General features: G+C 54.1%; 1 protein-coding gene across 1 annotated transcript; it reads left to right on the top strand.

Annotated features, from left to right (window-relative positions):
• The first annotated feature begins 9,535 nt into the window (after positions 1–9,535).
• On the top strand, positions 9,536–21,692 carry LOC119093378 (ATPase family AAA domain-containing protein 2). The gene is made up of 20 exons (XM_037216333.1): positions 9,536–9,638; positions 10,330–10,413; positions 11,225–11,319; positions 11,938–12,063; positions 12,190–12,262; positions 12,757–12,955; positions 13,490–13,597; positions 13,903–14,048; positions 14,644–14,792; positions 15,214–15,357; positions 15,675–15,779; positions 16,756–16,884; positions 17,268–17,281; positions 18,053–18,202; positions 19,228–19,346; positions 19,649–19,709; positions 20,714–20,824; positions 21,027–21,165; positions 21,464–21,611; positions 21,670–21,692. Exons 1-20 carry the CDS (start codon positions 9,536–9,538, stop codon positions 21,690–21,692), a joined length of 2,226 nt encoding a protein of 741 aa, XP_037072228.1.
• Positions 21,693–22,105: the final 413 nt, after the last annotated feature.

Genomic DNA, 22,105 nt, shown 5'->3' with positions numbered 1-22,105 from the left:
TACAGCTTAGCGCATAACGGAATTTGGCTCATTTTCTCTCCATAGCAAACAATGGCGCATTTATTTGTCTTTAGGTTAATCTGGCTCCCATGACTGTCATTAAAACTGGAACCCAGTAAAATATTTTTAGTACCAAATGTTCAATGTGTGTCACCGTTGTTGAACTAGTTTTATACAGAAATATGAACGTGAGATCATCGTGCGATGTACAATTTTGAAGGTATCGCTGTGCTTTGAAGTATTGTATGGAAGTTAAGTTCTAAAAGCCTTGCGTATGGAGCATTTGACGTGCATTTTTGTGACATTTTGGAGCACATCGGTACTGATCATTTGCAGCTGACGTATATTTGCATATAGGCATTTCATTTTCAGTCGCCTCGTTCAAAACTTTAAAAGTTCAGCGTTGGAAATGCTGCATTAACCTATCTATATATCGTACTGCACAGTGCGTAGTCATCTGCTTACCTCAATGGACATGTATACCAATACAATTTGATGCTCTTGTCCCAGTTAGGTTATTTTGTCCCGTGTCTCTGTAATCCGGGCTGCCAAATAACTCTTTAGGCTTTGGCTGGGTTTGTGTTTTCTTTTTTGGCTCTATTCTCCCAGTTGTTTATAGTTTGAAAATATGACAAGGAGGGAGGCGGGTATGAAGCGCTTTCCATTTAGTGCAGGCTCTCCAGTGAACAAGCTATGCTCACTTGCACGTGAAATGCAGTGGTGAATAAGTGACTTTTCTGTCACCGACAAAATTTGGAGCAGCCTTAACTATCATCTTGAGTCAAAGCTATCAAAAATTAGTTGTGACATAACCATTAGTGCGATAGTCACAAAACAAAGGTGACTTAAGTGCAATGCGTCACTAACATCGCAAATATTCCTTGGCTTCCTCCTCGGCGAATTCCCTTCCATCCAATGACTGTTGATTTTGTTAATTTTAGCGCTATGAAAGTGGTTCGCATTCAACGACTTTGAACTTCGATATCCTCTGGATTTTATCCTTTTATCGTGGTGAGATCATGATGGAACATCGTGTTTCGCATGTCAAACAATACGACTGTACGCATTTGAGCAAAATCGTTGTTATGATTACCAGTTATATTCTACTCCAACTATAGTTGAATTTAATAACCATTTGGGGGCAAAGGTCTTTTAGGCGGCGGGAATCGAGATGCGCCATCGAACTAGCATGTTGAATAGTACCAGTGGCATAAGTTAGAAAAAAATTGTGGGGGTCTGGGTTCAATAACATTGAACTTTGATGTCAGGAGGTCAGTGCGTAATGTGGAGGGAAGTGATGTACCATCAAAATCAGTATGTCGAATATTCTTACCGTTTTGCATTTTATCAAAATCTTACACGTAAGAGTTAAATTATCTTGAATTTCGGTGACCTCTGCAGGTCACGATTTTAAGGTGTCGGTAAACAAAATCCACAAGTACAGTCAGCATGTTGAGCCTATTAGCGTTATGTGTTTGAGCAAAATGGTGGTGGTGTTCAAATGCGAATATGAATGTGGATACCAATCCAACGCTGTCCTGACAGAGGTCGCCGAAGGCTCCCACCAAGACCATCCTACCCAAGGTCAGGCCGAGCACGCGGCTGCCGGAGCCGGTGGACCTGCGTCCGCCAGCGGCGGCAGCAGAGCGCGGTGCCCACAGCGACGGTGGGGGTCAGCAGCGCGCCGGCGTCAGGATGGCGCCGGTGGCTTTTGGTGCCCCTTTGCTGAGCGGTGAACGGAGAGCCAATCAGGAATTTCGTCAGGGTGAAAGACACATGAACTCCTCTTGAAAATACTGACCATGGAGACCGCCAAAATGAGGGCCTTGGTGCGCCGCTTGCCGAAAGGATCCAGGATTCCGCCAGGGGTGGGAGGCGAACACAAACGGAGCAGTGCTTGTTGAAAGATATGCGAGTTCAAAAGACTTTGTCCCGCGCACTGACCAGATTGCATGAATGTTTGAAGCGATGGATAACTGTACTAGTCCTAGCAACTGCATGCGACTTATCCTCAATTTATACCATATCCTTAGAGAGTTCTGGAATATTGTCGGCGAACGCCTGCTTGTTACAGTGTGCCTCGGTTCAAACGTATCCACAAATGGTTTCAGTCTGTGAAGGAAATTCACATATTTGAAACAACTTGGTCGGTAAAAAAATCAAGTTTGTAGTAATGATAAATTGGTTGCACCGCACTCTACGTAATATCAGTACGCCACGCGAACAATTCTGTCTGTTCTTTTTCGACTAATTCCAACGGATTCTTTGTATGAACCTTTCCCTTAAGAAGCTTGCTAAAAACTGAAGAATCGCAGCTCTTGATTTCCCCGACCTCCCGGCAATGAGACCCCATCCACACTTACTGGCCCTCTGCTGGGCTCCGGCCCGGTTTACACCGAGCCGGCGTCGCATCGAATGCGTGCTGTATCAAGTTTCATGTGTGCGACTGCAAACGTGCTGGGCCAGCACTTCGCTCCGGCTCTAGGCTAGCTTAGAAAAAAATTCAACTTTAGACCAGTTGTTCGTTCGTCCCATGCTGAGCTCCAGCTCAACTTTATATAGTGGTTATTGATGTTCTGTGAGGACTCGCAGCGTGCGATGTTGCTCTCTGCGCCCGCGCGACTCGTGTGGGACAACACGTACGTAAGGTCGATTACCACACATTCGATAATCAGACATTGTTCTGGAGCTTCTGAAGAATGCCAAAGTGACTGGTTTAAAGATCGAAATGAATTTTTTCAAGGTCATGGTCAGTTTCCGACGCAGTGGGCCGATCGCGCCCAATCACCCGATACATCGGCGCGTCAGCTCATGGTGTGCCGCCAAGTGTGATCCGTCGATGTTCAAATTCGACTTGCGACCGATCTAGAACAGATCCCATCAATTTATTTTTTGTCTGAACGGCAATGAATCAGTCTTCAATTGTGTATCTGCCTAAAGAAAATCGAAGACACCGTATTGCTTTAGAAAAGGAGTTGAGCCGTCAAACTACGTCATTATATTTGCGTAGTTGGTCTTGAATATTGTATGAACTCATGTTTCGGAAAAAATGTGGATAAAAAGCTTTCCGATGCACTTTCGTGAACAATGTATTTTGCAAATTGGTTTTGCTAGAGAAAGTTGAAAAGTAAAGTTGGTGACTTCATCGCGTATTTTTATCTGTTCCTATTTCCTTATCGGTACACTGTACGGCTCTAAAAGTTGCAGAATCGTGTTTTGGCCGTACAATTAAACCATAAACGTATTTTAAAATTGCAAAGGAGTGCCGTGTTATGTTCCTGTCGGTTCGCCTTGGAATTACCCAATAACGAATAAGGCAGCCTGCGAGCACTTTGTAATGTGGTGTTAACGAGTTAACGTAATACAGTGGATGGCTTCTGCCGACAAGGATGTTGCAGTTCAAGGTAATAGCTCTAGAACAGTGCTGTCAAAGATACACGGTGACACCATTCGTACACAGTGTAAGGACTTTTCCCGGGTGTCGTATGCTGGCCGGCACGAGATCTGTGAGAGCGATCCGATCCACGAGAGCCGAAATCCGTCCGGCCGCCGCAAGTAATGTGCAGATAGGGGTCAAATGAACAAATCAAGTTATGTCGGCCGATGGCCACGTTACGTTGCTGGACGATAGTGCTCCCATGATGACATCGTGTGCACAGGGCATTCCTCCCCGGCCTCCCTGTCGGGAGCTGGGAACAAGGGTATTATATTGAGCAAGGCCCGATACCATTTTTTTCTCACCGGATTTAGTCAACTTTACTTTGATAAAATTCAAGACATGTTTGTAATCTTTGCATAATTCACCAGTCTTAAGTTTAAGTAGTATATAAGTTATGCAAGGTTGAATCCAGCGAGCAGGCACTGGACGCACGCGTCTCTTCTGATCGACATGTGAAGGCGCCCCTTTTAGAGGCCACTTTGGGGCCCCGATGGCGCTCTTCTATGGCTGTCATGGGAGGCGGTACGCATGTTGGTTGTGGGAGACGGGGACGGGGTTAGCCATGAAGGACTTAGGCCATCCCCATATTCCAAGGCTTGTCACTTTATCCTCACAAACAATTGCCTGTTTTATGGCGCTAGGTATGTGAAGCTTATTGCATCGTTTATCCGCTCAGCTGTTACGATTTGCATCTTGTGGTGAGGGCAGCCATGGCTTTTTGTTATGCGTGGTGTGAGACGGAGCTACGCAGACGGATCAAAGAAGATAGTCTTTGTGATATGATAATCTTTTACCCGCGTTTTTTTTGTAGTATTCCAGCCTACCACACCGGGGGGCCAAGCCAGCATTGGGGGGGGGGGGGGACTCAACATAGGTGGAGCCAAGGCCGTAATAAAGGAATATAAATCGACACCCGTAGGAAAAGCAACCCTCCTCTAGATCAGAAAGTTCAATGTTGTGTAAAGAAAGACCCCTTTCTGGCTCTGGAATCCCGTTACAAACTGAGTGGCCCCTGTTCTCGGTTGGAAACACCCCAGAACCTTGTAGCCAGGAGCTCACCTTTCTGGAAACAGAGGCCCCTTGCATGCATCAGATGTCTGCAGTTCTGAACAAGGGTGCCATATTTTGTGATAACGAGATTCTTGGCTAGATTTGTAATCCTTTGTGAATCTGAAGCACCCTGTTCTGGTTAAGACCCTCTATGCATTAGGAGCCCCTTTTCTAATACAATGGCCTCGTGTTATGCTATAGAAGCCCTTTGTTGGATACTGAAAAACCTTGCGTTCTTGATCTTTTAGTCATCAACGTTTATCTTCATGGATATGACACATGGATCACTTTGATAAAGAGGCATACGTCATGTATCAATTTAGTTCATTAGCCATCCTTTCACTTCATTAGGTGTAACGAAAACACTATTTGTGACCTGCATACACATGTTCTACTTAACCAACATAATATTGCGAAACACAGGCAAACCAGGATATAGCTTTCTACACGCAGTCTCTAATTCAATATTGATTTAAAATTATATTGGGTGAGCGTGCTGTTCCGATTGACGTGTGGTTATTTCAATTTACGCGCCAACTTAAGCTGTAACTTGATTAGTGCTGGGTAAATGTGTATTACAATCGATCTAAAGTAGGCGTTTAATGCAAGCTCCATTATTCAAAAGGTAGACAGTGATGAATGAGATAATAATGCACAATTCAAACATTTTTTTAAATGTTTGTATTTAAATTGGGAAATAAACCTCACAGGAACCTGCAATATTCTCTTAAGCAGTACTGCTAATTCTTGAAACAGTACCACTAACTTCACTTGACCATCGTAAGTACCGTGTTATGTAAATCGCCGTAGCACAGTCAGTGGAGACTCTTCTCAGCGTCAGCTAGTTTCGGTAGATCTGTAAAAACAAACCTTGTATAGGAGTTATTATAGTTCTCGATTTGCTAATCTCACTCTACCAGCTTAGTACTCTTTCGATGTCATGCTTCTAGACTAAATGATGGTATTATTCGTTGTTCACTTGAGCGACTGGTGGATGGGGCTGGTGTGATCGTGGGTTGCGACAAAGGATGGGACAATTTGTTCACACAGTTGCTTTTCCAGTCAAATATCATGAAAATGAAGCACGAGTGGGGCAGAAGCTGGCTGCAATGCTGACATTGTGTGGGTAGTGTAGGTTGTGGTTGATCATTCCTGGCCATAGAAAGCGTTCTTCGAACTGTTCAACATGGTTCTAACAAGACATTCAAGAGGGAATGGAGATGGAAGTCCAGCATCCAAGATAAAACAGGTGTGTCTAGCTACAATGCAATCACATTTGTTCCACTAGTCTAGGTTTATATTTACTTATAACCTGGGCATGAGCATTATGTGCACTGAGATGCATAACCAGCTGCAGGATATTCATTTAAGAGCTACATTGATGACATCAGTCGATCCATGAAAGCATTTCAAATTTCTGATGACAAAAAACTTCATGTTAAACATGCTGCACTGGAACAGGCCAATCTTAACACTACTTGGAAAGGTTAGCACACAATTCTTAATGATCAAACAGCTTGCATATGTTTATGATATGCTTCAGTGCCTCAGGTAAGTTTTGATTTTGGCCACTGCTTTTGGCCATTTTAACCAGTGCTGCTTAAAACATTCTTGTTAAACATGCTGCACTGGAACAGGCTGATCTTAAGACTACTTTGAAAGCACAGGACATAATTTTGAATGATCAAACAGATTGTGTATGTTTATGATACACTTCAGCACATCAGGATAAGTTTTGATTTTGGCCACTGCTTTTGACTATTTTGACCAGTGCTGCTTGATCCAATATTGAAAGAGGAGCATTTCCTTTTTAAGGTTTCTTCAAGATGCTATCTGGAAAAGTAAATGTAGTGCCTGACTGGTAAGCATCTTCATTTCCTGTGTGGCAGTCTGGGTTTGAAATTGTTGTGGATCCATGGCCCTCAACAGCCAATACATTGGCTATTTGTTTATGTGACTGTGGTTATGGCATGCACTGGCAATATGGCACATGCACATATGGCAAGTAACCATGTGCAGTAAATTTACCATGATTATGTAAGATTGGTTATGGCTGCTTACTTATGCACTGCTGCCAGTATTGACCAACTCATACTTATTTGTTTCATTAGTATTAACTTATAGTCATTCAAAAGTGTTGATCAGTTAATCTTGAATTAGATTAATTGACAGTTATAAAAACATGATGTTGACAATGACCCACCAATGGCAATTAAGTCAATCACAACTGAGCACCTGAAAATGATAACCTATCCTAGCATGTGCACCTGGTCTGGAAAAGAAAGTGATTGCAATGAGATTGATTGTTCCATAATAAGCAAAGGTCTGATACCAACTCAAGTTTTCAGTAAGTTAAATTTAGTTTGGTGTGTTTATATCCTCATATACATCCAGGCTTTTGATGAACTTATCAAGGTGAAAGTGAATAGATGATGGTGTATAAGAAAAGAGGGATACCAAGCTAAAAATTCATGAAACAGCACAATGCCTACTTACCATGCATCCAGCATTGCTCATCAGCCCAGGGCAATGATGGATAAGATGTGCCTCAAGCCATGACACATATTAGGAATTTTGCACAGAAGATGGCAAGCAGCTTAACAATATTTCCAGGAATTATCTGATGACTTGGCAAAAATTAGCAGCATTGTGCCCTGTATTTGTTGTCTGTGGACCTCTTATGCCATGGGCTAACACATAGCCATGGCCAATGTCCCATCTATATGGTTTTTTGTGATGAAAGATGTGCTGGCCTCATACCTGAATAGAATTGTTGCAGTGTGAAGAGGAAATTCCTGACGCAGAGGAAATATAAAATAAATCATGGTGAATGATGACTCTTTGACATTCAGCTAAATCAGGTTATTGGACACCCATACTTACCTTAACAAGTAATTGTGGCATAAATGGTTTTGTCTGGATAAACCTATGTTTTGCATAAGTCATGCTTCAAAGTATAAGTCATACAGGACAACTAGAACTGCAACCATGCAACCATAACTGCAAGAAAATGCAATCATAACTCCCTGCAGAGAGTATGGAGAATTGCACCAGTTCTTACACTGAGCTCCCTCTTGCTAGAACTAGTGATGGTATGGCTAATATTCTTAAATCTGCAGGCACTTGTCTGCTTCACATATAGCAGTAATGTTCTGGAGAGGATGTTTTGTTTTTGTTTTTTGGCAAATGACTTCTGGTTAAATGAGATGACTTACCCTACCCTGGGGGGATAAATTGTGTCACATGATGGGAAAGTTGGACTGTGTTATGTTTGCCAAAGAGGAAGTTGTGTCCAGAGCAAAATGGATGTGTTACAGCACTGAGACCAAATGCTGTTGCGTAGGGTGCTTCATAATACTGGATACTAGGAATTTGTTCATAATTGGGACTGACTTATTTTTGCTTTGTTATCAGTGTTTTTTTATTACTACTGCTACCTCAGGTTTGGTTCCTCAGGTAAAAATAATGTGACCACATTGGTAAGGTAACTGTCAGCTCATGTTCTGAATCATAATAGGTCATGGCAATCATGTTTGTCAATCATTTATAGTGAGCCATTCAATAATGTGTTGTCTGTACATTCCATCACTGACACAATGTGCCCATGCACAGCTACACAACATGCTCCCCCAACATCTTGGAAGAAAGTTTGCACCACCCGCAATTCGTGGGAGGCAGGCACCTTTATACACACATGTACCTAATTGCTTTAGTTTTGAGCACTTTGCAAAAGGCATATGTTTGTGCTCATCCCACAGCATGTGCATGCATGCAGTCAGAAGTATGCTGACAGGGAGAGGAAGGGGCTGTGCATCAGCTGAGTGACTCAATACTCCCATTCATCACAGATTGGGAATGAATCACCTTGATACTTCTTGGACATGGTACAACCCACCCAATTCCCTTAGTGTGTAACTGGCCAAAATATTTGAAGAGAAATGCAATGAACCAAGAGTGTCAAAACCAAATGTGTCTGACATTTTGCTACAGATTCCTCACCACACATTTCAAGGTACATCTTGCTTGTTATGTTTTGAACAAATCAGCTGGCTAGCAAAGGCCAATTGCAAACATTTATGCACTAGATACTGAACAGTGGAACTTAGGCCTACTGCTACCATATCACAACTTGATCATCCCACCTCAAAGTTTGAGTTGGCTCATGATTTTGTGGTACACTTGCTGCTCACTGGGCTGTTATGTTTCATATTGTAAGTTGTGTGAAAGAAGGTCTGCTTGTTTTGCATAATCAGATCAGCCACTTTCTGTACTGATGTTACATTTTGATGTTTTGGAAGGAATGCTTGACATTTGAATATACTGAAACAAACATCAGATATGAGATAAACTTATGTGTAGCCATTTATGTCCTTTTAAGTGGAAAAGACTGCTCTAGACAACACTATTTCACCATTTAGTGACCATGCCCCTCAATATATGATTGTTTGATTGTGGCATGGACCATTTGTATGATGTTGAGGTGCTGCCAAACTACCTACACAAAATTGCCTCATGTAGACTCACCAACAGTTGGAAGCATGGTGCTGGAGTTGTCTGCATGGTTTGCATGATGTGTGACTGGTTAGACCTGTGTCATAAGCAGCATTCAACCTGACCCCATACACGGTGAAGCCTCAGAGTTTGTCTCAGGCCGTACTCGGATCGCTGTGTCTGTGGCCCGGACGGAGTGCCGCGACCGCTGACGGCGTGCTGCCCCGCCTGGCAGGAGACGGACGCTGACCGACCTGGCTCGGAGGAGGGCGGCGCGGCGGGCGCGCGCCGGCAGACACGTGGCAGCGGTGGGCGCGGTGCCGGCCCGGCCGACACGCTCCAAGCCATAGGTGAGAGGCGGCCCCCGCCCCGCCCGCCGCTGGCCGCACTGGTGCCGGAAGACGAGCCGAGAGGTGGTGAGGGATAGGCGGCGCTGTGTCGGCGCTAGCAGACGTGTCGATTGGGACAGGGCTGTCGCTGTTGTTGTATTGTTGTTGTGGCCGTTGTGTTGTCAATGATTGTTGTGGCCGGCGGCGGGAAGTCTGAGAGGTCGCTATGTGTGAGCAGTGCAAAGCAGTGCAGGCGGCGTCTGTGGGCTGCCTCTCACCCATGGCCTGGAGCATGTCGGCTGGGACAGTGAAAGCCATCTTCATGGACAGTCGGACATTGACCGATGGGGTGGGCATTGCTGCGTCCTCTGGCGGACAGTGTAAGACAAACGTAGGAACACTGTGGAACACTGCAGGACAATGGTGCCATAGTGTCGGGCAACAGGACTCGTTGGAATGGCTTAGGTTATGGGGTCTGGCAGGAGCCCCACCAGTTTGTGTAAAAGGTTATGCGGTGGTGTTTCTGTCGTCGGTTTGCATAAAGCTAGAGAACGAAACGAGAGCCGTTGTTCAGCAGATGCGAAAGCCGTGTATGAGGACAGTCGCTGCGTTCGTATGTATCCGTTTTCCTTAGGTCTGGCACTGGCTGGTAACTCAGCATATAAGCCGTGGTCAGTGGTGTATGGTATGCCAGCCGACGAGCACCGTGAAGCTCCGAACCGTCTCTGTGTCCGTTTTGTGCGTGTTTTCTCGCGCTGGGCCGCCCCGTGGGTGGCCGTGCCAGGTGTGGTGCGGATGTGAGCCTGCTGTGCCGCTCCAGCCGCCAGGTGTGGTGCGGATGTGAGTCTGCTGTGCCACTCCAGCCGCCAGGTGTGGTGCGGATGTGAGCCTGCTGTGCCGCTCCAGCCGCCAGGTGCGGTGCGGATGTGAGCCTGCTGTGCCCCTTTAGCCGCTCCCCGCGTGACCGGCCGCCGCCGCCCCGGCGTCAGTCCGGAGTCTGACGCCCCCTCCCGCCGCCAGGAGTGAGCCGCACGCGCGACTGTCAGCCGCTGCCGCTGTACGCCGAGGCGTGGCAGGAGGAGCGCGAGATGAAGTACACCGGCAGTCCGTTCCGGTCGCCCCGCTCGCGCCGCGTGATCGGGCACCGCCCGCGCGCGCGCCGCTACAACGTCGAGTTCACCGAGATCGAGGGTGCGTGCCGCTGCCCCGCAGCCGAAGTGCTGGCCGAGTTAGGAGGCATGGTTAAAAGGTGGAGATGCTCCACAGCTGTTGGTTATTGAGGTGTTTTTCCAGGTCGTTGCTTGCTCATTGTTTTGACGTTGTATTTCAAGGATATCAATGCATAAATTGTTGCATTGTTGTAAAGGTTGTAAAAGGCTTCAATATTGTTGGTGATATATCTTATACCACTTCATTTCTTCATGCTCAATGTTTTAGGCATCCATACTTAATACTTATTGAAAATCAGAGGTAGTTGGTAGTGTGTTTTGCATACATTTGTCGTTGTAAGATTTCATAGACTTCGAATAACCGCATCAGAACTCCTTAGAAACAACGTCGGTGATTGGATGGAAGTGTTTCGATTCGGGTGTCTGGCCATGGCCTGTAACCACGCTTCTATGTTTCCAAGCCTCCGAGCGTGGTGCGCTGAGGCAGTCGGAGAATTCGTCACCAAGCCTCTGCATGCACCGACTGGCCGAACACGCAGTGTTGCCTGATCAGCCCCAGCATTCTGACTGTAAACTAGGAGCTGGATTCACGAGTGACACTGCAGATGCCAGGTGGCGCTGGTCATGTACAGCTGTCGCGTGATATTGGCATGGGGCGCTTCTTCTGTGCGGGCCGCTTCCCTGCTCTCCTGAGTGTGGCTCCCCCGCCGGACGCCGATATCACTGACCCGCGCCGTCCGCTGCAGTGCGCCGCAGCGGTCGCAAGCGCAAGATGATGTACGACAACTTCAGCGACACGTGGATCACAACGCAGATCGCGCACTCGGGCCGGCAGCAGGAGGCGAGCCCGCCGCCGCCGCTGCCAGAGCCCGAGGAGGAGCAGGAGGAGAGGACTGAGGCTGCCGGCCCGCCCTCGCCACCCGTGCCTTCCCGCCGCCTGCTGCTGCCGCCCCTGACGGAAGACGACGTACGTCCGATGAGAGGGGGGAGCCGACAACGAAATTTCGTATCAAGGATGTTATTATGGGTTCACGTATTCGGACATCATTGGTGACGCGTTCGTGTCAGAACTCAGCCGTTTTCATTTCTGACTAATTTATATTTTTAGCCATTTACCGCCGGAGGTAGTCATTTAGCCGTCATGGGCGCAAAATGACGACAGTAGTCGGCGCGCCCTATAGCTCCAATCAACAACAACAACGACAGGGCTGAGCGCCTGGTAGTGTTGTGGAAGCCACACGTATGGGTCGTTTCGGTTATATCCCCCAGTCTGGGATGCTCCAAGCTCGGTCACAGGGCACCGTCAGACGTTGTGAGCATATTTCTTGCACCGCGTTCGGCCGCCACGTTCACGTTACATGCTCTGGGGCCCGCGCGCTCGGGCGGCCTGTGCCCGGTCGCTGTGCTTCTTGTCTGTGCCTGCGGTCGTTGTCGCAGCCTGAGGCGCCCCTGCCATCAGGGCATGGACATGTACTCGCGCGTGAAGCGGACGCACCGGCCGGCGCAGCGGTTCGGCATGCCGGCCGAGGAGCCGCCGCCGGCGCGCGTGCGCCGCTTCGTCTCGGCCGACTCGAGCAGCGGCGACGCAAGCTCGTCGGACGAGGACGAGCCGGGCGCGCCGGACGAGCCGGCGGCCGGCGACGAGCCGGGCCCTAGCGAACCGGTCGAGCGGCCTGAGCGAGCGGCACGCGCCACGCGCGCCCGCAACCAGCCGCGCACCGAGACCAAGGTCATCAAGAAGTACTATCTGCGCGAGAACCGGCGCGAGCCCGAGTTCTACCAGGGTGAGACGCGGCGGGCTGCGGGCTGGTGGACGGGACGGGACGGGACGGGACGGGACGGGACGGGACGGGACGGGACGGGACGGGACGGGACGGGACGGGACGCGGGACGGAGGCTGGGGCTCAGCTGGGTGGTCTCTTGCCTCTTTGGTCTAACGTACCTGTGGACTCCGATCGGGTGTCCCTGTCGGCCTCTAATTTTTCACTTGTGCCATGCATACTCTCTTGCTTTGTCTATTTAGGGGGGGGGGGGGGCGGGGCGTTATCCTGCTGCCTCGCTTCCAAGCTGCCATTTTTAGGTGTTCCATAGCTGACATGTGTCTAGGGCATAAACCGCACACTTGATTTGTGTTGCATGCGTTGCCCCTTGCCTGTCGACCGGGTCCCTTGCATTTGGCAGCACACCTTTTGTCGCTGTGCTCCACATGACAGCCCGTGGTAGCTCCCTCTGACCCCCCCCCCCCCCTCCCCCCCCCCCATTCGCCGCCGCGCCGTAGACGATTCGCTGCAGCTGCCGGCGTCGCCGCGGCGCGAGCTCCGTGACGAGCGGTACCCACACCGCTGGCGCCGGCGTCACCGGCGCCACAAGAACGCCGCCTTCAACGAGAGCACCACAGACAGCAGCAGCGGCCGCGACAGCGGGGAGGAGAACTTCGAGCGGCGCAAGGCGCGCAGCATGCAGGGCTTCAGGAACAAGTGCGTGGGCGGGCGAGGCGCTCCGGCGGCTTCGCGCCGGCTGGCCGGGGTGGGGGTCGGTAGTGTGGAGTGTGGTGGCCGGGTGGACCGACGGGTTGTCGTGCGTTGTAGCTGTGTGCTGCGATCGAGTTGGCCGGAGTCGCGGACGATTTCTTTGTTCGTGTTCTTGTGCGTATTGTTTCTCGTCAATCAGGGACTCATTGCCGCGCACAACGTGCCGTGCCGTGATGCAGACAGGCCTACACGGACATGGAACACGTCATCCAGTGAAAGTAACCAACACTAACACTACAGCACCCACGTGGACGCCGCTGTGCTCTTCTGTGGCTGTCCTTGGAAAGCCTGCTGCCGTGCTGTGCTCTTCTGCGGCTGTCCTTTGACAGCCCACCGCTATGTTGTGCTCTCGTGCGGCTGTCCTTTGACAGCCTCACCGCTCTGGACGCGTCGCTCTGCGCCGCAGCAGCGGCCGGGCCGCTCGGCTGCGGCGCGGCCGCCTCTGCCGTGCCTCTGACCGGTGCGCGGCCCCTTCGCCAGGTGTCTGCCGCTCAACTTCACCAAAGCGGACGCCAGCCAGCGGGCCGTGGGCGAGAGACAGCGCGTGGGCACCAGCCTGGCCGACGTCGACCCCATGGCCGTGGACAAGTGAGTGGATGCACCACTCCGCGCTGATCTGGTCCGGATGCTAGGGATGCGTCGGCGCCGACTGATCGCGCCACAGGTTGGCTTCGATGCGTTTCGAGTCTGGTGGAGGCGATATGGTGTTGAAAGGCTGATACCGGTATTTCGAAAAGACTTAGGTGTTGTATTGTTGCTATGCATTATATGGCTTGCTCTAGATTTCCCCACTGACGAATGCTCGTTTGTGGCTACGCTTAAGTGGCACTAAAAGGTATATGTGCCTCCAGGGCTGGCTTTTGTGTCAGCGCTGACATCTCCGTATTTCGCAGGGACGTGAACTTCGACATGATCGGAGGTCTGAGGGACCACATCCGGGACTTGAAGGAGATGATCCTGCTGCCGCTGCTGTACCCGGAGGTGTTCAGCAGCAAGAACATCACGCCGCCCAAGGGCGTTCTCTTCTGTGGTCCCCCAGGTGGGCCGGTCGGGGGCGGAGCGAGCTGCGCCGCAGTCTCAGAGCCGGCGTCGCCGCGGGAGGGGGACGGGGGACACCGACACCTATCGTTGCCGTCGTAGCTCGTGTCCAAAGCTGCTTCTCGTGTTTTTGTTTTTGTTTTTGTTTAGGCGCGCATGCTCTAGTATCATTTGGTATGCATTTCCGGAAATCAACATCGGGCTGTGGGCCATTTAGAAATTGTCTCTCCCTCCCAAAACCGGCGTACGTCTGTTGTACATTTTCGGAGGAACTCGCGTCCCATGAAGATGGTGGACGGAGCTCTGAGGCTGAAACTGTTAATGCTCAGTTGGAAGCACAGAACCCCTGGAAGGAGACTGCCACGTCTTGCCATTGTGAGCACTTTGCCCTCCACTCGAGTCATCAGCTCGCGCGCTCGGTCACCTACTTTTCCTTTTGGTCGGCCGCTCGTGACCGATATCTGTCTACCCACTAACCCACTGACACACTGACCTCCCAGAACTTCCCTGACCGCCCTGACCACCTGCCCCTGACCCCTGACACCTTGACCTCGTGACCTCTAACCCCTGACCCTCTGACCCCCGCCCGCTGGCAGGCACGGGGAAGACGCTGATGGCACGCGCTCTTTCCAACGAGTGCGGCCTCGGTGACCGCAAGGTGGCCTTCTTCATGCGTAAGGGCGCCGACGTGCTAAGCAAGTGGGTAGGCGAGAGCGAGCGGCAGCTGCGCCTGCTCTTCGACCAGGTGAGGACGGGCTCAACGCACGAGCAGCAGGACGCCTCGAGCCACTCCGATGAACGGCGATCTCACTCTGTCGGAGTCAGTGAACGGGAGCGCCCGTGAAACGATGGGACGGGAACCTGTCAAATGGGAAGGCGTTCGACTATTTCCTTGCGTGCTGCATGGCGCGAAATATTGAACATGATGTTGTGCATATGACTGGTATTGGATGGTGTCTGGTAAGACCGTTGTCCAGTTTTGGGCTTCTTGCTACGCTGCCGTTTTCCCAGCTTTGTCTAGGCCGCTATGCTATTTCTGGATGCTTGCTGACACGCCTGCATGATTGTGTCATCGCCGCTGCGACATGCCGCGGCGGGGGCCATGTGTCGCGACTCCCTGTTCCGCCGTTCTGATCGCACTCGCATCTCCGACGTCGCTCCGCCAGGCCTACCAGATGCGGCCGTCCATCATCTTCTTCGACGAGGTAGACGGCCTGGCGCCGGTGCGTTCTTCCAAGCAGGACTACATCCACGCGTCCATCGTGTCCACGCTGCTGGCGCTGATGGACGGCGTCGACTCGCGCGGCGAGGTCAGTCGGACGCGCGGCGGAGACGGGACCGGTGGTGCGGCTGACCCGCCATCAGGGCGTGACGTGTCCAGTGACCCGGGAACGACTGGGCGTGTGCGACCTGGCGGGCGTGGGGAGGGACGTGAGGAAGTCCGGTGGAGATCTGCGGTGTGGGTCAGTGTGTCGTTCGCAGCAGCTGGGACAACCTACCCCACACCAGGCACCCGGTCTTTAAGCCGTCGGGATCTGCACCTTCAGGGCGTGTTTTGCCACGGCTGTCCAGTCCGTGCTTTGCGTCACAGTACAGCGTGATGACCCCTGACCTGGCGTGAGCGCAGGTGATCGTGATCGGCGCCACCAACCGACCGGACAGCATCGACCCGGCGCTGCGCCGCCCTGGCCGCTTCGACCGCGAATTCTACTTCCCGCTGCCGCCGCTAGAGGTCAGTGGCGGTGATGTGACCCAACTCCAACTGAGCACTTTAGGAGGGCATTTGCACAGCGGTATCTTTTGCAGGGGTAAGTGTTGCCGATTATACATTTAAACCATGTATATGGCATGTTTGTATGCTCACAGTCATAAATTTACTGCTACAAATCAAAGTTTCAGATGACTGTTTATCGGCATTTGGAATTAGTCCCTTTAGTAAATATGCGCCTCGATACGTCATTGTTTCATCACGTCAGCTTATCTGGCACAACATAGGTCGAGAGCCAAGTGACGACCATTATGTCTGGAAGTCGTGCTCACGAACGCCAGATAAGAACAACTGAACAATTATAGTTTTTTGGCCTTGGTTGTCGCATAGCTAATGGAATAGCACGATTTAAATCAGGTTGTTGTGACGTGGAGGCATGCGTTCCCTTGAAAGTGCACAAGACCGATATGTCTTCTAGAGGGCTCGTTCAGTCCATCCCCTCATGCGAATGTGGAACACCCCTGTAATATCGTCGATACGTTAGCTTGTGAAGTTGCAGATTTTCGTATGATATAGCGGAGGATCTCTGAATGGACCAAGTTCAGACAACCTAGGATTGGCACATGCTTCCAAGACACTTGCCATTGCGTAAGCAGCGAAAGCTTCAGTAGCGGACAAACTACATCACAAGGGTAGCGCCGTTTCACAAACCAAAGCCTAAGCTGTACTGCGTGTCCGGGCTGTACTGAGTGTCCTGTCTTGCACCGAGTGTCCTGGGCTGTACTAAGTGTCCTGTCTTGTACTAAGTGTCCTGTCTTGTACTGCGTGTCCAGGCTGTACTGTATGTCGCGTCTTATACTGCGTGTCCTGTCTTGTACTGCGTGTCCGTCCTCACGCGTTTACATCCGGCCGGCAGTCGCGGGAGCAGATCCTGCGCATCCAGCTGGCGTCCTGGCAGCCGCCGGTGGAGCCGAGCACGGTCAGCTGGCTGGCCCGCCAGACGGCCGGCTACTGCGGCGCCGACCTCAAGCATCTGGTGACCGAGGCCGTGCTGCACGCGCTGCGCGAGCGCTACCCTCAGATCTACCGCAGCAAGCAGCGCCTGCTGATTGACGTCGAGTCAATTCAGGTACGGTTGGAGGCGGCGGAGGCGGACGGCGGTGTTGCCTGCGAGAGGGGACTGGTGGGACGGCCTGGGATTCAGCGGTCCCTCACGCGAGCTGAAACAGCCTGTGGGAGTGCCTTGACATTCTTGTTGAATTAGCAGGTTGTTTGACGCAGGCGTCCGTGACGTGCCGTCCCTGCCCCGTGAGCCTGACCTCGTCGGGCGGCCGGTCGCAGGTGCTGCCGCCGCACTTCCGGGCGGCCATGGGTCGGATGACGCCTGCTGGCCAGCGGGACCGGGCCGACGAGCGTCAGCCGCTGCCGGCGGCGGCGCGGCCCCTGCTGGCGGCGCCGCTGGCGGCCGCGCGCGCCGCGCTGCGTGCCGCCTTCCCCTGGGGCTGTCGCCAGCAGGCCGAGCTGAGGTGGGTGGCGGCTGACTGTGGCGTGGGGCAGGCCAGGTGCGGCACTAGGAGGTGCAGATGAGCAGCTTGCCGGGCGGCGGGCACGCAGCGGCAAGGTCGCTCCAATTATGTTCGCTGAAGTCAGCTCAGGTCTGACGTCAAATCTGATAACTTAAGTCAGTGGGGAGAATCATCGCCGTCGGAACGTCTCTTGCATGATAGTAAGATAAAACGTTAAGTGTTGACGAGTGTTATAAAGCAAACGTTGTGCATGATAGGCATTTGAGGGTTGCTGGGTTGAGTGGCACAGCTTAATTTAATAGAAGGATCGCAGCATATTTGCTGGTCAGGGACGTGCAGGCAAGTGATGGCTTTGTTTTGGCGTGTTTTCCTGTGCCGGGCACAGTCCTGTACCGGGCATGGCCTGACCGTGGACTGGGCGTCAGACTGATGTGTGACACTACGCTTCGTGCCACTAGATGTGACCGGTCTGAGCCGGTGGTATTTGACGTTTGATCCGACACGCGACCCGACTGCGCTCGGGACTCGCCTGTCGTGTGACCTGGTGGTCCCTGACCTTGGTCCTCCTGACCTTCGATGGGGCTTGGTCAGGCCGTTCTCCGACCCGCCTGTGGTCCGACATGCCCTGACTCGAGACTTGCCCGGCGACCTGACCTTTCGTTCCCAGACCCGCCTCCTGACCTGACTTGACCTGACCAATCCGTTAGGTGACCCGTGATCGGACCGGCACCGTTGTGGACGGACGCTGACCGGTGTGGTGCTCGTCGCCAGCCGGTGGGAGGCGTATATGCCGCGCCTGCTGCTGGCCGGCCGGCCGGGCCAGTGCCACTCGGAGTACCTGGCTCCCGCCCTGCTGCACGGCCTCGAGAACGTGCGCGTCTTCACATTTAACGCCTTCGCGCTGCACGCCACCGGCGCCGAGCCGCTGCAGACGCTGGCGCAGGTGAGGCGAGGCCGGCGCCGGCCGGAGCTGCTCGACCGGTGCTGTCGCGTGCCTTGCTGGCACGCACGCTGCGTGTCAAGTCGTGCAGCTAGAGCGGGCGGGCACACCAGCACCTGATGCGTCGGCTATGAGGCAGTGCCAGTGACCAAAGTGGCGTGTAATGTGCCGTCGTAGTCGTGCAGTGTTGTCGGATAACGAGGCCGCCTCTGACGTGCCTGTAAAGTGCTGTTGCAGTCATGCAGTGTTGCCGGATGACGAGGCCGCCTCTGACGTGCCCGTAAAGTGCTGTCGTAGTCGTGCAGTGTTGCCGGATGACGAGGCCGCCTCTGACGTGCCGGCATGGGCCGGCGCGTGCGCCCGCATGACGCGTCCATCGGCCGCCGCTGCAGCTGCTGTCGGAGGCGGCGCGCAGCACGCCGTCGGTGGTGTACCTGCCGCGCCTGGACAGCCTCTGGACGTACCTGGCCGAGCGGCTGCAGCTGCGCGAGCCACTGCTGGACCTGCTGCGGGACCTGCCGCGCCGTGTGCCCCTCCTGCTGCTGGCCACCTGCGACCTGACGGCCGGCAAGCTGCCGCCGGAGGTGAGGCGCGCGTGCGCGGCCCGACAGCGCCGCACGCTCGACATGGGGATGGGCCGGCGGCATGGCTTTTGTAAAGACCTTTCAGACGTAAAAGGCTGCACACGCGCGACTTCGGTGAGTGTGATGTGCGACGTTGGCTGCCCTTCGCTGCTGAGGAAGCGGTGGCTGCTCGCGATGCTGGCGTGAGCGGTGACACGGGCGGGAAACAGCAACCGTGCAAATGCGTTGTGTTCTTGATGTTCTCTTTCCAATGCCGTTCCAAATACATTGTGTCTCGCCGCAATGCTCTCGGTATCATTGTGAGTCCATCGTATGTGCGATCGTGACGCCGCGTCAGCCCGCTGCGCGCCTGTGCCGAAGTCTCCGACCCATCGCGTTCTGACGGCGCCGCGGCGCGCCCGCCAGCTGGCCGCTCTCTTCAGCGCCGCGCGGGGCCAGGTGCAGATCGTGGCCGACCCGGGGGTCGAGGAGCGGCGCAAACTCTTCACCCGGCTCTTCATGAAGACTGCCATTCTGCTGAAGAAGCGCAAGAGCAGGACAGGTGAGCGTTCGGCCGGCTGAAGTCCGAGGTCGGCTCGGCTGCCGACAGAGGGCGGTGTTGGTGGGCGCCCGAAACCAGTGATTTGGCCGGCTCCGGACCTCTCAGTTAGTTGCAGCGGGTGGGGTGGAGATATTACCGATGGCGCGGTTTTGTATGCAAAATGTGGATGCTCGTATTCTTCGTAGAATGAGTTAAAATTGTGCTTGTATACCAGATTGTCGCAACATCGTCGGGCACAGGGCATTGCTTGCGCCCAAATCAGAGTCGGCGCCATGTGGATGTCACCGCCGGCCGTCTCCAAGAAGTGCTAGCAATCATCGGTGTTAGTCCCGAGTGCCCTGTGGCGGTGCCGCGCGTGCCAGCGTGAGCGGCCCGCTGACCATGGTTGGCACCGCTGCCGCCGCCGCCGGCCAGGTGCCGAGGAGGAGCTGCCGGTGGCGCCGCCGCCGCCGCCACGCCAGCTGGGCGAGGCCGAGCTGCGCCAGATCCACCGGCGCGAGGAGCGCCGTCTGGCCGAGCTGCGCATCTTCCTGCGCGAGATGTGTGGCCGGCTCACACGTAACCGACAGTGAGTGGCGACGACGACCGGGGGGGGGGGGGGGGGGGAAGGGGGCGCAGCAGCAGCGGAACAGACGGAGGTTGTGGCTAGGGACGCATAGTGTGACAAGTGCAGACGGAGGGCGGAGCGTCATGTGGCGCTGGTAGAGGCCCTGCAGCGGAACAGACGGAGGTTGTGGGCGGGGACGCATAGTGTGACAAGTGTAGACGGAGGGCGGAGCGTCATGTGGCGCTGGTAGGGGCCCTGCTCCGACCCCCGATGTTTCTTCCCCGGCGCCGTCGGAGCGACAGGCGTGTGGTGTTCTATGTTCGGCCCTTTGGCGTTGGTGGTGTTGGTCCCTGAAGCTGATCTCGTGAAGCCCGCTTGCAATTGGGAACGTCGATGGTCGATACGCGTCGCCCGGCCAGTGTAGAAGAGAGTGAGGAACGCCCGGGGCGTGGAGGGGCTGCTTCAGTGACACGGGGCGCCCTGGGCACGGGAGGTGAGGCTGCTTCAGTGACACGGGGTTCCCTGGGCGCGGGGAGGGCTGCTTTAGTCACACCTGGTGACTAAAGCGCGGTGACTGAGCGCGGATGGGCTGCTTCAGTGACACGGGACGCCCTGGGCACGGAAGGTGAGGCTGCTTTAGTGACACGGGGTTCCCTGGGCGCGGGGAGGGCTGCTTTAGTCACACCCGGTGCCCTGAGCGCGGACGGGACTGCTTTAGTCGCACGGGACGGCCTGGGCGTGGAGGGGCTGCTTTAGTGACACGGGGTTCCCTGAGCGCGGATGGGACGGCTTGCGTGACACGGGACGGCGTCCGCGGCAGGTTCGAGCTCTTCCGTCAGCCGGTGGAGGAGGAGGACGCGCCGGACTACTACAGCATCATCGAGCGGCCCATGGACCTGGATACCATCATGACGCGGATCGATCAACACAAGTGAGTGGTGGCCCACCCCTGCTCCTCGGGGGACCGTGACTCTTCGAGCCGCTCTGTACCGCCGCGTGCCGGGCGGTGCATACTGTATGCCGCCTGCCCATGTACCGCAGCATACCGCCCGTCACCGATGCTTCCGTCCTGTACCGCCGTGTACCGTTGTGTGCACCATCGGCGCCTGACCGCGTGGTGCGGCCGTCCGCAGGTACGAGGCGGCCGAAGACTTCCTGGCGGACGTGGACCAGATCTGCACGAACGCGCTCGAGTATAACCCGGACACGACAGAGATCGGCCGCGAGATCCGACACCGCGCCTGCATGCTGCGGGACCAGGTGACCGTGACAGTGCGCCGCACGGAACCATGTCGGCGGCACGAGACCATGCGTCGCAACCGCGCTCAGACGTCCCACAGCTGCGCGTTTTTACGACCCCGGTTAGGACGAGCTCAAAACACGTGCCGATAGATCCGTCTCATGAAGACGAATGAAGTTTTTGGGTGCTTACCGTTAGGTGTGACCATGTCTTGTGGATTGCATTATGCGTCTTGTATCGTGCCAGGGACTTTTTGTTGAACTGGATAAGTCAGGACAGGATAGCGCCGATCATCCCGACCAGCGCCTGAGCACCGCCGTTCTCTGCCAGGCCCACAAGCTGATTGCTGAGCAGCTGGACTCGGACTTCGAGGAGGAGTGCAAGCTGATCCGACAGAGCCGGCGAGAGCGGGCCGAGTCCCCCACCAAGTTCGCGCCCAGCTACCTGGTGACGCCGCGGCTGTACCAGCAGCAGAACGGTGAGCACGACGGAGGCCCCGCCCACCGGCCGGCACCGGTCTGCGCCAGTGCCGCCAGGGGCGCCCCGAACAACAGATTAATGGCGTTCATGTTCGGCGAGGAGTTTTGTGATATGGAAGCGGGCGGTCGTAATGGGATTTGCGATCTTCTTGTAAACTCGATAAACCAGGCCCCATATCCTGCTCTCATTTGATGCAAGGACTGCTAGCAGACATTATTTTAGTATGGCCATTTCAGTAGCGGCGCTATCCCTGGCTAAGCGCTGTCGATCACGCTGGCGTGCCATGCTACGTCGGCTGCTGACTGTCATTTCCGGTCCATGGCAGCCGGCCACAGCGGCTCGGCCGGCTCGGCCGGGCGCCCGACGGCGGTCGCCGCGCGTCCGGCCGCCGACGTGGCCACGCCGGCGCGCCGGCCGCCGCGCCGCCGCAGCCGCTGGTCGCATGGCGTCGTCAGCGCCTCCAAGCGGCGGCGCCGGCACGCGGCCGACTCG

Source organism: Pollicipes pollicipes, unplaced genomic scaffold (assembly GCF_011947565.3).
Source record: "Pollicipes pollicipes isolate AB1234 unplaced genomic scaffold, Ppol_2.1 Scaffold_4002;HRSCAF=4701_pilon_pilon_pilon, whole genome shotgun sequence".
Lineage (NCBI taxonomy): Eukaryota > Metazoa > Arthropoda > Thecostraca > Pollicipedomorpha > Pollicipedidae > Pollicipes > Pollicipes pollicipes.
Note: the sequence above shows the minus strand (reverse complement) of the source record. Positions and strands in the feature narration are given on the sequence as shown.

Coding starts and splice junctions, on each gene's coding strand:
- LOC119093378 (XM_037216333.1), top strand. CDS start 9,536: ATGTGTGAGCAGTGCAAAGCAGTGCAGGCGGCGTCTGTGGGCTGCCTC. Junction 9,639..10,329: donor GAAAGCCATCTTCATGGACA/GTCGGACATTGA, acceptor TCCCGCCGCCAG/GAGTGAGCCGCACGCGCGAC. Junction 14,793..15,213: donor TGCGCCTGCTCTTCGACCAG/GTGAGGACGGGC, acceptor TCGCTCCGCCAG/GCCTACCAGATGCGGCCGTC.